The sequence below is a fragment of the Trachemys scripta genome, chromosome 1 (genome assembly GCF_013100865.1).
Source record: "Trachemys scripta elegans isolate TJP31775 chromosome 1, CAS_Tse_1.0, whole genome shotgun sequence".
Taxonomy (NCBI): Eukaryota; Metazoa; Chordata; order Testudines; family Emydidae; genus Trachemys; species Trachemys scripta.
In genome coordinates this window covers 291,376,591-291,389,960 of record NC_048298.1, presented here as the reverse complement: position 1 = coordinate 291,389,960, position 13,370 = coordinate 291,376,591, and the positions used below count along the sequence as shown (strand labels likewise).

The 13,370-nt window shown below is 43.1% G+C and overlaps 1 protein-coding gene across 5 annotated transcripts in view; it reads right to left on the bottom strand.

Moving 5' to 3' along the window:
- Positions 1–9,759: 9,759 nt before the first annotated feature.
- Positions 9,760–13,370, bottom strand: part of FAM124A (family with sequence similarity 124 member A) — a 76,193-nt gene continuing 72,582 nt past the window's right edge. For 4 of the 5 annotated variants that reach the window (XM_034758533.1, XM_034758530.1, XM_034758531.1 and 1 more), the window contains one exon: positions 9,760–13,000. In XM_034758533.1, coding sequence (XP_034614424.1) covers positions 12,164–13,000 — 837 coding nt within the window. In that variant the 3' untranslated portion in view covers positions 9,760–12,163. The remainder of the gene's footprint in view (positions 13,001–13,370) is intronic. The other variant, XR_004644118.1, reaches the window with a different exon arrangement.

The window sequence follows — 13,370 nt, the reverse complement described above, 5'->3', positions numbered from 1 at the left end:
GATCAGGCAGTTCTAATAGATTGTTTTGCTTTGGCAAACCTATTCCAATTCTAATTGCACTCAGTATTAATGGTCAGAAATGTTCATTTATGACAACCACATTAGATTTTAAATGCCTCCATTGAGCAAGATATTTTGTATTTCATGCATCATACATTCAGGAGAAATTTAATTAAAATGGACAATTAACTTTAGTTTGAGTCACATATAATTCAAGAGACTCAAAAGAGGAGAAGGATGGAGCCAGTATAATTTTGGAATTGTCTAGGGCTCCAGTTGTCCTCTCTGTGGCCTGATTTGCAAATGACAAGTGCATGGGTGGCACGTAATTCATAGATTCATAGATTCATAGATTATAGGACTGGAAGGGACCTCGAGAGGTCATCGAGTCCAGTCCCCTGCCCGCATGGCAGGACCAAATACTGCCTAGACCATCCCTAATAGACATTTATCTAACCTACTCTTAAATATCTCCAGAGACGGAGATTCCACAACCTCCCTAGGCAATTTGTTCCAGTGTTTAACCACCCTGACAGTTAGGAACTTTTTCCTAATGTCCAACCTAGACCTCCCTTGCTGCAGTTTAAACTCATTGTTTCTGGTTCTATCCTTAGAGGCTAAGGTGAACAAGTTCTCTCCCTCCTCCTTATGACACCCTTTTAGATACCTGAAAACTGCTATCATGTCCCCTCTCAGTCTTCTCTTTTCCAAACTAAACAAACCCAGTTCTTTCAGCCTTCCTTCATAGGTCATGTTCTCAAGACCTTTAATCATTCTTGTTGCTCTTCTCTGGACCCTTTCCAATTTCTCCACATCTTTTTTAAAATGCGGTGCCCAGAACTGGACACAATACTCCAGCTGAGGCCTAACCAGAGCAGAGTAGAGCGGAAGAATGACTTCTCGTGTCTTGCTCACAACACACCTGTTAATGCATCCCAGAATCATGTTTGCTTTTTTTGCAACAGCATCACACTGTTGACTCATATTTAGATTGTGGTCCACTATAACCCCTAGATCCCTTTCTGCCGTACTCCTTCCTAGACAGTCTTTTCCCATTCTGTATGTGTGAAATTGATTTTTCCTTCCTAAGTGGAGCACTTTGCATTTGTCTTTGTTAAACTTCATCCTGTTTAACTCAGACCATTTCTCCAATTTGTCCAGATCATTTTGAATTATAACCCTGTCCTCCAAAGTAGTTGCAATCCCTCCCAGTTTGGTATCATCCGCAAACTTAATAAGCGTACTTTCTATGCCAATATCTAAGTCGTTGATGAAGATATTGAACAGAGCCGGTCCCAAAACAGACCCCTGCGGTACCCCACTCGTTACGCCTTTCCAGCAGGATTGGGAACCATTAATAACAATTCTCTGAGTACGGTTATCCAGCCAGTTATGCACCCACCTTATAGTAGCCCCATCTAATTTGTATTTGCCTAGTTTATCGATAAGAATATCATGCGAGACCGTATCAAATGCCTTACTAAAGTCTAGGTATACCACATCCACCGCTTCACCCTTATCCACAAGGCTCGTTATCCTATCAAAGAAAGCTATCAGATTGATTTGACATGATTTGTTCTTCACAAATCCATGCTGGCTATTCCCTATCACCTTACCACCTTCCAAGTGTTGGCAGATGATTTCCTTAATTACTTGCTCCATTATCTTCCCTGGCACAGAAGTTAAACTAACTGGTCTGTAGTTACCTGGGTTGTTTTTATTTCCCTTTTTATAGATGGGCACTATATTTGCCCTTTTCCAGTCTTCTGGAATCTCTCCCATCTCCCATGACTTTCCAAAGATAATAGCTAGAGGCTCAGATACCTCCTCTATTAGCTCCTTGAGTATTCTAGGATGCATTTCATCAGGCCCAGGTGACTTGCAGGCATCTAACTTTTCTAAGTGATTTTTAACTTGTTCTTTTTTTATTTTATCCGCTAAACCTACCCCCTTCCCATTAGTATTCAGTATGTTAGGCATTCCTTCAGACTTCTCAGTGAAGACTGAAACAAAGAAGTCATTAAGCATCTCTGCCATTTCCAAGTTTCCTGTTACTGTTTCTCCCTCTTCACTGAGCAGTGGGCCTACCCTGTCTTTGGTCTTCCTCTTGCTTCTAATGTATTGATAAAAAGTCTTCTTGTTTCCTTTTATTCCCGTAGCTAGTTTGAGCTCATTTTGTGCCTTTGCCTTTCTAATCTTGCCCCTGCATTTCTGTGTTGTTTGCCTATATTCATCCTTTGTAATCTCTCCTAGTTTCCATTTTTTATATGACTCCTTTTTATTTTTTAGATCGTGCAAGATCTCGTGGTTAAGCCAAGGTGGTCTTTTGCCACATTTTCTATCTTTCCTAACCAGCGGAATAGCTTGCTTTTGGGCCCTTAATAGTGTCCCTTTGAAAAACTGCCAACTCTCCTCAGTTGTTTTTCCCCTCAGTCTTGATTCCCATGGGACCTTACCTATCAGCTCTCTGAGCTTCCCAAAATCTGCCTTCCTGAAATCCATTGTCTCTATTTTGCTGTTCTCCCTTCTACCCTTCCTTAGAATTGCAAACTCTATGATTTCATGATCACTTTCACCCAGGCTGCCTTCTACTTTCACATTCTCAACGAGTTCCTCCCTATTTGTTAAAATCAAGTCTAGAACAGCTTCCCCCCTAGTAGCTTTTTCAACCTTCTGAAATAAAAAGTTGTCTCCAATGCAGTCCAAGAATTTGTTGGATAGTCTGTTCCCCGCTGTGTTATTTTCCCAACATATATCCGGATAGTTGAAGTCCCCCATCACCACCAAATCTTGGGCTTTGGATGATTTTGTTAGTTGCTTGAAAAAAGCCTCATCCACCTCTTCCACCTGGTTAGGTGGCCTGTAGTAGACGCCTAGCATGACATCTCCCTTGTTTTTTGCCCCTTTAAGCCTAACCCAGAGACTCTCAACACTTCCGTCTCCTATGTCCATCTCTACCTCAGTCCAAGTGTGTACATTTTTAATATATAAGGCAACACCTCCTCCCTTTTTCCCCTGTCTATCCTTCCTGAGCAAGCTGTACCCATCCACACCAACATTCCAATCATGTGTATTATCCCACCAAGTTTCAGTGATGCCAACAATGTCATAGTTGTATTTATTTATTAGCACTTCCAGTTCTTCCTGCTTATTCCCCATACTTCTCGCATTTGTATATAGGCATCTAAGATACTGGTTTGATCTTTCCTCCCAGTTTTGTCCTGACTCTCCTTTCTCTCTGCCAATATAGCCCACACTCCCTCTTGTTTCCGACTCATTTCCCCCGTCTCCATGTTCCCCACTTACCTGTGGGCTTTGCTCACCTGTCCCCGTCGAACCTAGTTTAAAGCCCTCCTCACTAGGTTAGCCAGTCTGTGTCCGTGGGTGCTCCGGGGCTGGAGCACCCATGGGGAAAAATTAGTGGGTGCTCTGCACCCACAGGTAGCCAAGCTCCCTGCCCTGCCCCTCCGACTCACCTCTTGCTCCGCCTCCTCCCAGTGTACCACGTCTCTGCTTCTCCCTCCCTCCCAGCGCTTGCCGCCACCAAACAGCTGTAGCAAGCACTGGGAGGGAGCGGGGAGGAGCGGGAATGTGGCGCGCTCAGGGGAGGAGGTGGGGCTGGGACAGGGATTTGGGGAAGGAGTCGAATAGGGGCAGGGAGGGAGCGGAGTTGGGGCAGGGACTTTGGGGAAGGGGTTGGAATGGGGGCAGGAGGGGGTGGGGCTGGGGGCAGAAGGGGTCGAGCCAGAAGTCGGCGCCTATGGCCACAGTGAGGGCACAGAGCTTTTCCGGTCTTGGGGCCGTTGTGGGGGTGGGGGGATAGGAGTGAGTGGGGGGGTAGGAGTGAGTGTGGGGGCCGGGCCTCAGGGGAAGAGGCAGAGTGGAGGAGGAATGGGGGAAGGGGAGGAAAGGGGTGGGGCCATGGGCAGGGCTGTGGATGGAAGGAGGTGGAATGGGGGGAGGAGCTCGGAGCGCCGTGCTCGGAGCTCCAGCCAGGGCAGACAGCTCTGCTGCTGTCCCAGCCGAGGCTGAAAGCTCGACCCTAGCCAGGGCCTAGCTCTCAACCCCCCTCTCTCATTGTAGCCCCAACTGAGCTCTCCGCTTTCCCCCCTACCCCAGCGTAGCCAGTCGCTCAGACAAACAAGTTTGTTTACATTTGCAAGAGATAATGCTGCCTGCTTCTTGTTCACAATGTCACCTGAAAGTGAGAACAAGTGTTCGCATGGCACTGTTGTAGCCAGCGTTGCAAGATATTTACCTGCCAGATGCGCTATTCATATGCCAGATTCATTGTCCCTTCATGCTTCAACCACTATTCCAGGGGACATGCGTCCATGCCGATGATGGGTTCTGCTCAATAAAAATCCAAAGCAGTGTGGACCGACACATGTTCATTTTCATTATCTGAGTCAGATGCCACCAGCAGAAGGCTGATTTTCTTTTTTGGTGGTTTGGGTTCTGTAGTTTCCGAATTGGAGTCTTTTAAGACTTCTGAAAGCATGCTCCACACCCTGTCCTGTTCAGATTTTGGAAGGCACTTCAGATTCTTAAACATTGGGTCATGTGCTGTAGCTATCTTTAGAACTTCTTTGCGTTTTGTCAAATCTGCAGTGAAAGTGTTCTTAAAACGAACAACATGCTGGGTTATCATCCGAGACTGCTATAACATGAAATATATGGCAGAATGCGGGTAAAACACAGAGCAGGAGACATACAAGTCTCCTCCAAGGAGTTGAGTCATAAATTTAATTAACGCATTAGTTTTTTAACGAGCGTCATCAGCATGGAAGCATGTCCTCTGGAATGGTGGCCAAAGCATGAAGGGGCATACGAATGTTTAGCATATCTGGCATGTAAATACCTTGCAATGCTGGCTACAAATGTGCCACACAAACGTCTGTTCTTTCAGGTGACATTGTAAATAAGAAGCGGGCAGCATTATCTCCCGTAAATGTAAACAAACCTGTTTCTCTTAGTGATTGGCTGAACAAGAAGTAGGACTGAGTGGACGTGTAGGCTCTAAAGTTTTACATTGTTTTGGTTTTGAGTGCAGTTATGTAACAAAAAAAAAATCTACATTTTTAAGTTGCGCTTTCATGATAAAGAGATTGCACGACAGTACTTTTATAAGGTGAATTGAAAAATACTATTTCTTTTGTTTATCATTTTTACAGTGCAAATACTTGTAATAAAAATAATATAAACTGAATACTATACACTTTGTATTCTGTGTTGTAACTGAAATCAATAAATGTAGAAAAACATCCAAAATATTTAATAAATTTTTATTGGTATTCTATTGTTTAACGGCGCAATTAATCACGATTAATTTTTTAATTGTTATTACTTTTTTTGAGTTAATCATGAGTTAACTGCAATTAATTGACAGCCCTAATTCTAATCTAACAAAGTTACTAACATAGTGTAAATAGTATTGTAAAAAGTGATAATAACATACAATATTATACTTACCTACAATTGCAGCGAATGTTTTTATATCATTGTAAATCAGAACTATTGCAGTCATTTAAAGTGCTGCACACATCCTGTGAAATCCCCATAATTATGGCCTATCCCCCAGAAACTCCTGGACCTAGTCAGATTATAAAACATCCGTGCAGGTAAATCCGCCCTACCAAAGGTCATGGAATAGAAAACCCAGTTAGAGTCTGATCCTGCTCCCATTGAGGTCAATGACAAAACTCCCACTGGCTACAATGGAGCTGGATCAAGCCTTTGGTCACCATAACCTCTCACTAACCAAAACCATCAACACCCTGACACAGGGTCAGTAACATTTCTGTGGTAAAAAAGTTGAGGTCCACGGTAATTTTTCAGAAAATTGAATGACTGAATGGCATAACCCCTCTCACCCCCAATGTCCGTCACTAAGTACAGTAATTTTGTCAAATGTCCGTCATGCAACATGGTGGTGCCAATCCATGTTTTGACACCAAAGTGTCCACTCCCTCCAGACTGCCACCACAGAACTCCATGTCTCTGATGAACTATGTAGAAACAGGAAGGAAAAAAAATTGAGCCGGCAGGAGGAAACAATCAGGCACAAGGAATTCTTGAGAGCCTATGCCCTGGTGATGAAAGAAACAAAGAAATCCTATCTTTCCTCCACCATAGCAGCAGCCACTAATTATGCCCCACTGAACTATTCGAAACCATGCGTGCAGGGGACTGGACTAGATGACCTCTCGAGGTTCCTTCCAGGCCTATGATTCTATGACCACAACAGCTACATTCCTCTGAACCAATGTCAGGTTCAAGAGTGCAGGACACCGGATCTGAAAATCAACCCCAAGAGATCAGGATGACCATGAACCTCAGCACCTTCGGAGCAGAATGCAAAACATCTACAGTGGCACAATGTAAAATTATAAAATACAAGAAAACTCCCTACATATCTTTGTGTATACTGTGGAATTCTGGGATGCACTCAGATCCCATGATGATGAGTGGCTATAGACAGATAGAAAGAGATTGTCATAGTGTAATTGTGGGACAAAGACCAAAAAATGAAGGCCATATTAAAAAAAGTGTCATCACTCTGACCAACAGGGAGGAATTGGTTGCGAATTGGAAGGTTGAAGTCAATTTAGGTGAAAATGATCATGAAATGATAGAGTTCATGATTCTAAGGCAAGGAAGGAGTGAGCGCAGCAGAATAAGGACAACGGATTTAAAAAAAGATTAGCTGAAATTACTGTAAAGCGGGTGCAAAACCAGTTGAAAAGACTGTACTGAACGAGTAGTTATGAATGGTTCATTGTCAAACTGGAGGTATGCATCTAGTGGGAGGCCTGCAGGGGGTCTATTCTAGGTCCAGTACTATTCAATATTTTCATTAATGATCTAGACAATGGAGTAGAGATTATGCTTATAAAAGGCTTATAAAATCTTCAGATAACACCAAGCTCAGAAGGGCTGCAAGCACTCTGGCAGACAGGATTAGATTTTAAAATGAGCTTGACAAATTTGAGAATTGGTCTGAAAGCAACAAGATGAAATTCAATATAAACAATATAGACCTCTTAAGGTCCCTTCCAGCCCTACATTTCTATGATTCTAATACAGGAGACAAAATTAAGTTGGATTCATGTATGTAGAATTTTTCATATCCTCTGTTAGTCATTTAGCTTTACTGGGATAAATACTACTCTTAGGAAGGAAAACATCAAACATGTAGCTACAAAATGTGGAATAACTGCCTAGGTGGTAATACTGATGGAAAGGATCTGGGGGTTATGGTGGCACACAAACTGAATATGAGTGGACAATGTGATGCAGCTGCAAAAAAAGACTAATATCACTCTGGTGTGCATTAACAGGAGTGTCATCTGTAAGACATGGCAGGTAATTGTCCCGTGCTACTCAGCAATGGTGAGGCCTCAGCTAAAGTATTGTGTCCAGTTCTGGACACCACAGTTTGGGACAAACTGGTGAGCCTTCAGAAGAGAGCGACAAAAATGATAAAAGATTTAGAAAACTTGACCTATGAGGAAAGGTTAAAAAGCCTGGGCATGCTCAGTCTTGAGAAAAGAAACGGGGGAGGGAACCACTGCAGATATGTTAATGGCTGTTATAAAGGGGACAGTGATCAATTATTCTCCAAATCCACTGAAAGCAGGACAAGAAATAATGGGGTTAATTTACAGAAAGTGTGATTTAGTTTAGATAATAGGAACAAATTCTAACTGTAAGGATAGGTAAGCACTGGAACAGGCTTGTAAGGGAGTTTGTGGAATCCTCATCATTGGAGGTTTTTCAGAACAGGTTAGACAAACACCTGTCAGGGATGGTCTAGGTTTATTTGGGCCTGTCTCAACACAGGGAGCTGGACCTGATGACCTCTCAAGGCCCCTTCCAGCCCTACGTTTCTATGATTCTAATACAGGAGACAAAATTAAGTTGGATTCATGTATGTAGAATTTTTCATATCCTCTGTTAATCATTTAGCTTTTGGGATAAATAATTTGCAATAAGAAAAGAGAAATAAGACCTGTTTGTAGAGGTAAATCTGAGTCTAAAATAAGAGACATCTCTTGTATTTAGGGCTGTGTTTATTTTATATTTGCTCTATTGATCAACATTGCCCAGAAGTGATGTGCTTATGTCTGGTACAGTGATCTTTTGAAATCTGAGGAAGGCCTCACTAAAGTAACCAATATGACTCCACTGTGTTTAATAAATGAACACACAGAAGTTTAAATACAATTAACTTTCTGTCTATATTTTATTTGATAAAAGCAACATATGCTGGCATGGAAGAAGAGAGGAAGTTAAGGGGAAATCTGCAATTTTCTACTGATCCTGTTCATAATATAACAACAGTTATATGATACATAAGCAAAATGCCACAGCATGAACCTTGTGCATCTCCAGTCATCTGGATAAGTTCAACTCCCTTTTAAATTATAGAAAAGGGAACTAATGACACTTATTTTAATTGAAACACTCTTGAAAAGCTGGCTTTTATTTTTATAACATAAAAGGTTTCAGTACAATAATATTATTCCGTTTCCTCTCAGTGGAGCATTTTGTGATTCCACAATTTTGTTACACACCCCATGAATTATTCATACAGAACTTAAAAAATTAGAACATTATTTTCTAGTTAAATATCAGTAAACAGAGTAGAAGTACTTGGAAGAACAGAACCATCTGAGACAATATAAATTCTCTCTTCTGAGTCTGTTGAAATTAATTTGGCTTCCTTCCTATATTGGTTTACGTGATACAGTCTGGAGTTTAGATGTTCCCATTCCCGTATATTAACATTAGTTGCTACTTGGTAATTTGCTATCTTGTGCTAATTTGCAGCCTTTCAACATCATCAATACTTCTGATAAAGCCAGGCTATTGCATTCAGCTATGCTGAACTCCAGTCATAAGGCACGCTGTAGACTGACAGATATTTCCAAGTCTTCTCTCCAGTAGTAGAACAAGTCAGCTTCCGTCAGGAGTCTGAACACTGACATGGTTCCAGGAATGAATAGACATGTCAGCTGAAGTCAGTTCTCTGAAGATCTTCTGATTCCATGTTTTGACGACTTTTTATAAGTATTATAAATATTTTGAATATGCCTTTTCCCAAATAATGAATGATAAAACACTTTTTTTGACAAGGGTGAAGCAATTCTTTCCTGTTTATTGTCATATCTGAAAATGGCTAGTGTTGGTAAAATGGCTTCACAATGTTATTTCATCATTTATCTTTGTGCCACCACAAATTTTAGAGAAGAATATTGTGCCATTAGTCTAAACCAGGGGTGGGCCTGAGGGCCACATCAGGGAATAGAAATTGTATGGCGGGCCATGAATGCTCACAAAATTGGGGTTGGGGTGCGGGAGGAGAGTGCGGGCTCTGGTTGGGAGTGCAGATGAGGAGTTTGGGATGTAGGAAGGTGCTCAGGGCTGGGACCAAGGGTTTTGGAAGGCGGGAGGGAGACTCAGGGCTGGGGCAGGGGTGTGGGAAGAGCTGCAGGTTCTCACTGGGGGTGCGGGCTCTGGGGTGGGGCTGCGGATGAGAGGTTTGGGGTGCATGGGGGTGCTCTGGGCTGGGGTTGAGGGGTTTGGAGAGTGGGAGGGGGATCAGGGCTGGGGCAGGGGCGTGGGGAGAGGCTCAGGGGTGCAGGCTCTGAGTGGCGCTTACCTCAAGTGGCTGCTGGAAGCAGTGGCATGTCCCTTCTCCGGCTCCTATGTGGAGCCAGGTGCAGCCAGGCAGCTCCCCAGCGGGAGCTTGTGAGCCGGCTTAAAATGGCTCCGGCCCGTAGTTTGCTCACCCCTGGTCTAAACCTATTGGGCCTGATTCTTCACTGACTTGCACCTTGCATAGTCATTTGCCAAGTGAGTGCAAAATGCTACCATTCTGATCGAGTAGTGTTCTACACATATTTTGCCCAGTTGTAAATAATTACATATAGCCCATGACAGTGGCAAATCAGGCCTACTGTGCTCTAACAGTTCTGAGACCCTGCAAAGGACCCTGCAGTATTGAGTCTCAGAGCCTGGGCTCCAGCTGAAGTCTGAAGGTTTACACTGCAATTTTTAGCCCCACAGCCCGAGCCCCACAAGCCCGAGTCAGCTGACCCAGCCTCTGAGACTCGATGCTGCAGGTTTTTTAGACATACCCTAAAGTCTGACTGACCTAAACCCCAAGACTCCCACGGACTTTGATGGGCTTTGGAGCAGGCTGATAGTTGGTAAACATTCAAACACCATGTTAAATCCCTCATTCATGCTGTTTCTGCTTCCAAGCATCTCTGAACAGGGTCGTTTATCAAAAGTTGGAGTGAACCCAAACAGCTCTGGGTGGTAGTGGTGGGGAAAGTGCTAATATTCAGCTGGGTGTCCAGATCTGGAATAAAATCCTATTTTTATAGTTAATACAGAAGACAAGGTTTCCAGGCAGTTCATGTTGTCTCAGTAGCTGACTACAGGCAGGAAACTCTAGATGAGGCAGATGCACCATTCTCTATCACTGTGGGGGGGAAAAAAGCAAAAAATGCCGAACAGCATAAAGGAGGGTCAGTGAATTGACTGCCAATTCCTTCAAGCCTTTACTGTCAATTTCCTGCCTTTTGTGGATTTGGGTTACAACTTTAATGGTGTTTAAACAGAATGATTTTATATTTATTTCTTCCAGACTGCATTTTTTTTTTTTAAGGATGGTTAGTGGAATAGTATAAACTGTATATTTAGTTGGGGGTTAAAATGAAGGTTTTTGGAGCTGTTCCACTCTCTTATGTAACTATTTATTTAGGCTGTTTTAAAATGAATAGTATTGTTCTGAGTAACGCTGCGGAGTAATACACACAAGATCATTCTTCCTCCCTAGTTTTATTTACTGACTGATCAGAGTGGATCTTCTGCAGCTGTACCTGTCTATTATTAAATACAGTTTTGTAAACACTACTTTAAACCAGGTAATGTTCTTAGTGCCTAGACCAGAACAACATTCAGCGTCAGTCGTGTTTAACACAGAGATATATTGTCAGAAAAGTTTGAAATAGATGGTAAAAATCCTTATAAAGGTACTTAGCCATTTCTCAGACTAATGGCTTCTCCATGTAAATGTTTTTCCAAAATATCAAAAGTAATTACACCATAACAGCTTGCCACATTATACTGAAACAACTTGCCAAAATGTAACTTGATAAAAAGGCCAGTACAATTCTACATGTTTTTCCCTTTAGATAAATTAAAAATTCAGACAAGTTTGGCAAGAAATTTGTTTTACACAGAAATTGGGCTGGGACCACCAATACTATGTTTATATATGAGGTGAATTTTTTACAACCAAAATAACAAACCCCTAAAAATAGGGAGCTGCAGTGTATTTTTAACAGTGAGTCGCCCTGCTCCCTTCCCATATGATGAAAAACACTTTTGACTTGGGGGGAGGGATGGGGGAGAGATGGGGAGAAAAGCTCCTCAAGGTTCCCCTCATGGCATTTTCCCAAAACCGGTCCATCAGATTGGGGATATGGTGCGGGTTCCTTCTTCCCCATGGAGCAAACAGGACGTTCTCTCCCCGAATCTGCAGATTCTCAAAGATCAGCTGGAGGCTTGTGCCTCTACAATGGTTCTGGGGCCCTCAGCCTCCTTATCTGGCTCTACTGGAGTCATGTTGCTAGGGTCGGCCCTTTTCATAGCTGCCTCTGGAACCTCATAAAGGAGGTGGGGAAGGGTTCGCCAGTGTGGAGAGAGCTTCTCAGAAAAGTTAATGCAGCTTGAGGTTGTATTTTCTTTTCAGCATCTTTACAGATACTTGTCAGGGGAAGGTGGGTTAACGTGCATCCCTGGGCACTTCCTGCTCTACATGCTAAGGGTCAGTCTCCCAAACCCCCTTCGCCAGAGCTGAAGGACACTGAGCACAAACCTCCTACCTGCACAGCTACACATCGAGGTTCCCCTCCACATGAATCCAGTGGACACAACCTCACCTGATATTATAATACACATTTATGAGGCACCCATTACAGTGGTGTGTGGGAACCTTTTACCACATTTACAACATTTAGTGATGTAACACCCTCCCCTCAGGAAGGAGCAAGGAACTTGCCAGCACAGATGGCTCAGATGGTGGAAATGCACTGCTGTAATTCACATATGCACAAATTTACATTAAAAGGTTCAGCATGGAGAAAGCTCAGATGTAGAATTCCTCCTCGTTGGTTGGAGAGCCTGGATGAATGCTGCCAGTTGTTTTCCTATCATTCAGAGAACAAGGGGTTGCTCCTGGTGACTGTCTGAGTTGGCAGTGAGATGCTAAGGGGGATGCGGAAGATGACAAGAAAGAGCTGGAAGACCACTCGGAGAGAGATGGAAGTGAACCACTAGGGAGCTCAAGGGTACTGCACATGGCTGACAACGGCCTTCCCCTGGAGACAGCCTGTTTAGATATACTGACACTTTGCCTTTGTGAGGGAAGAGCAGCTTCCAAATCACTGCAAAATCCATTAAAGGTAGAGTAGGCTGAGACCACAGACAGATCTGAGAAGGACAGCTTCATCCCTGTGTCGACATCAGTTTCCTGTGAACCCTCCAAGTTCTCAATGTTAAGCTTGGGGCTGCATCTCCATGTTTTTAACCTGTTCACAGATGACCCAGTATTTAAATTCTGAAACGGTTCACTAAAGTTAAAGGAGTCAGAGGCCGGAGAGGAGCTTGTTGTGGGCAAGCAGAACAGAGACTTGCTTCGCTGAAATGACCATGAAATGCTGGAGGCACTACTGGATCTTCGGGTGAAGTCTCCTCGGTCACCATTTCTCAAGTCCTGCTGGGAGATGCCAAGGTACTGACCAAGGCCATTTGCCCGATGCAGCTTGATTTGACCAGCTGAGTTCAGATGCTCACTAGTTTGATCAGGGGCAGGTCTGTGACTGTGAGAAATGTAGCTTGGTGAAGGAGTGAAATGGGAATCCCTTGAAGATGGGAAATGAAGCTTGTTCTGCTTAGCAGACTTCCTATACCAAATACGTGCCTGCTGCGGGAGGGGGGAAAGAAAAGAGGAAAGACCACATTAACTCAGACTTGGCAATTTTACAACCGTTAGTCTCCATTGTTGAACTGTTACTACATGTAACTATAAAGCAGACTGTCACTCAGTACAGTCACAGTAAATATTTCACTTTAATAATAAAGAAAAAGCACTGTGCCAAAATCCAAATATTTATATAAGGGTCCTTGGAGGAAAACAAAAGTGAATAGGCCTGGAGCCTTAAAACTGTCCTGCCTCAGAGGGTGAATTCCATGGAACAACAGTGAAATCCTGAGAAAGACACTCATCTCTTGGAAGACAGGTGAAATTTTAAGACTCTAGGACTGTAGCAAAATTTTCAGATGTGCTCTGAGAA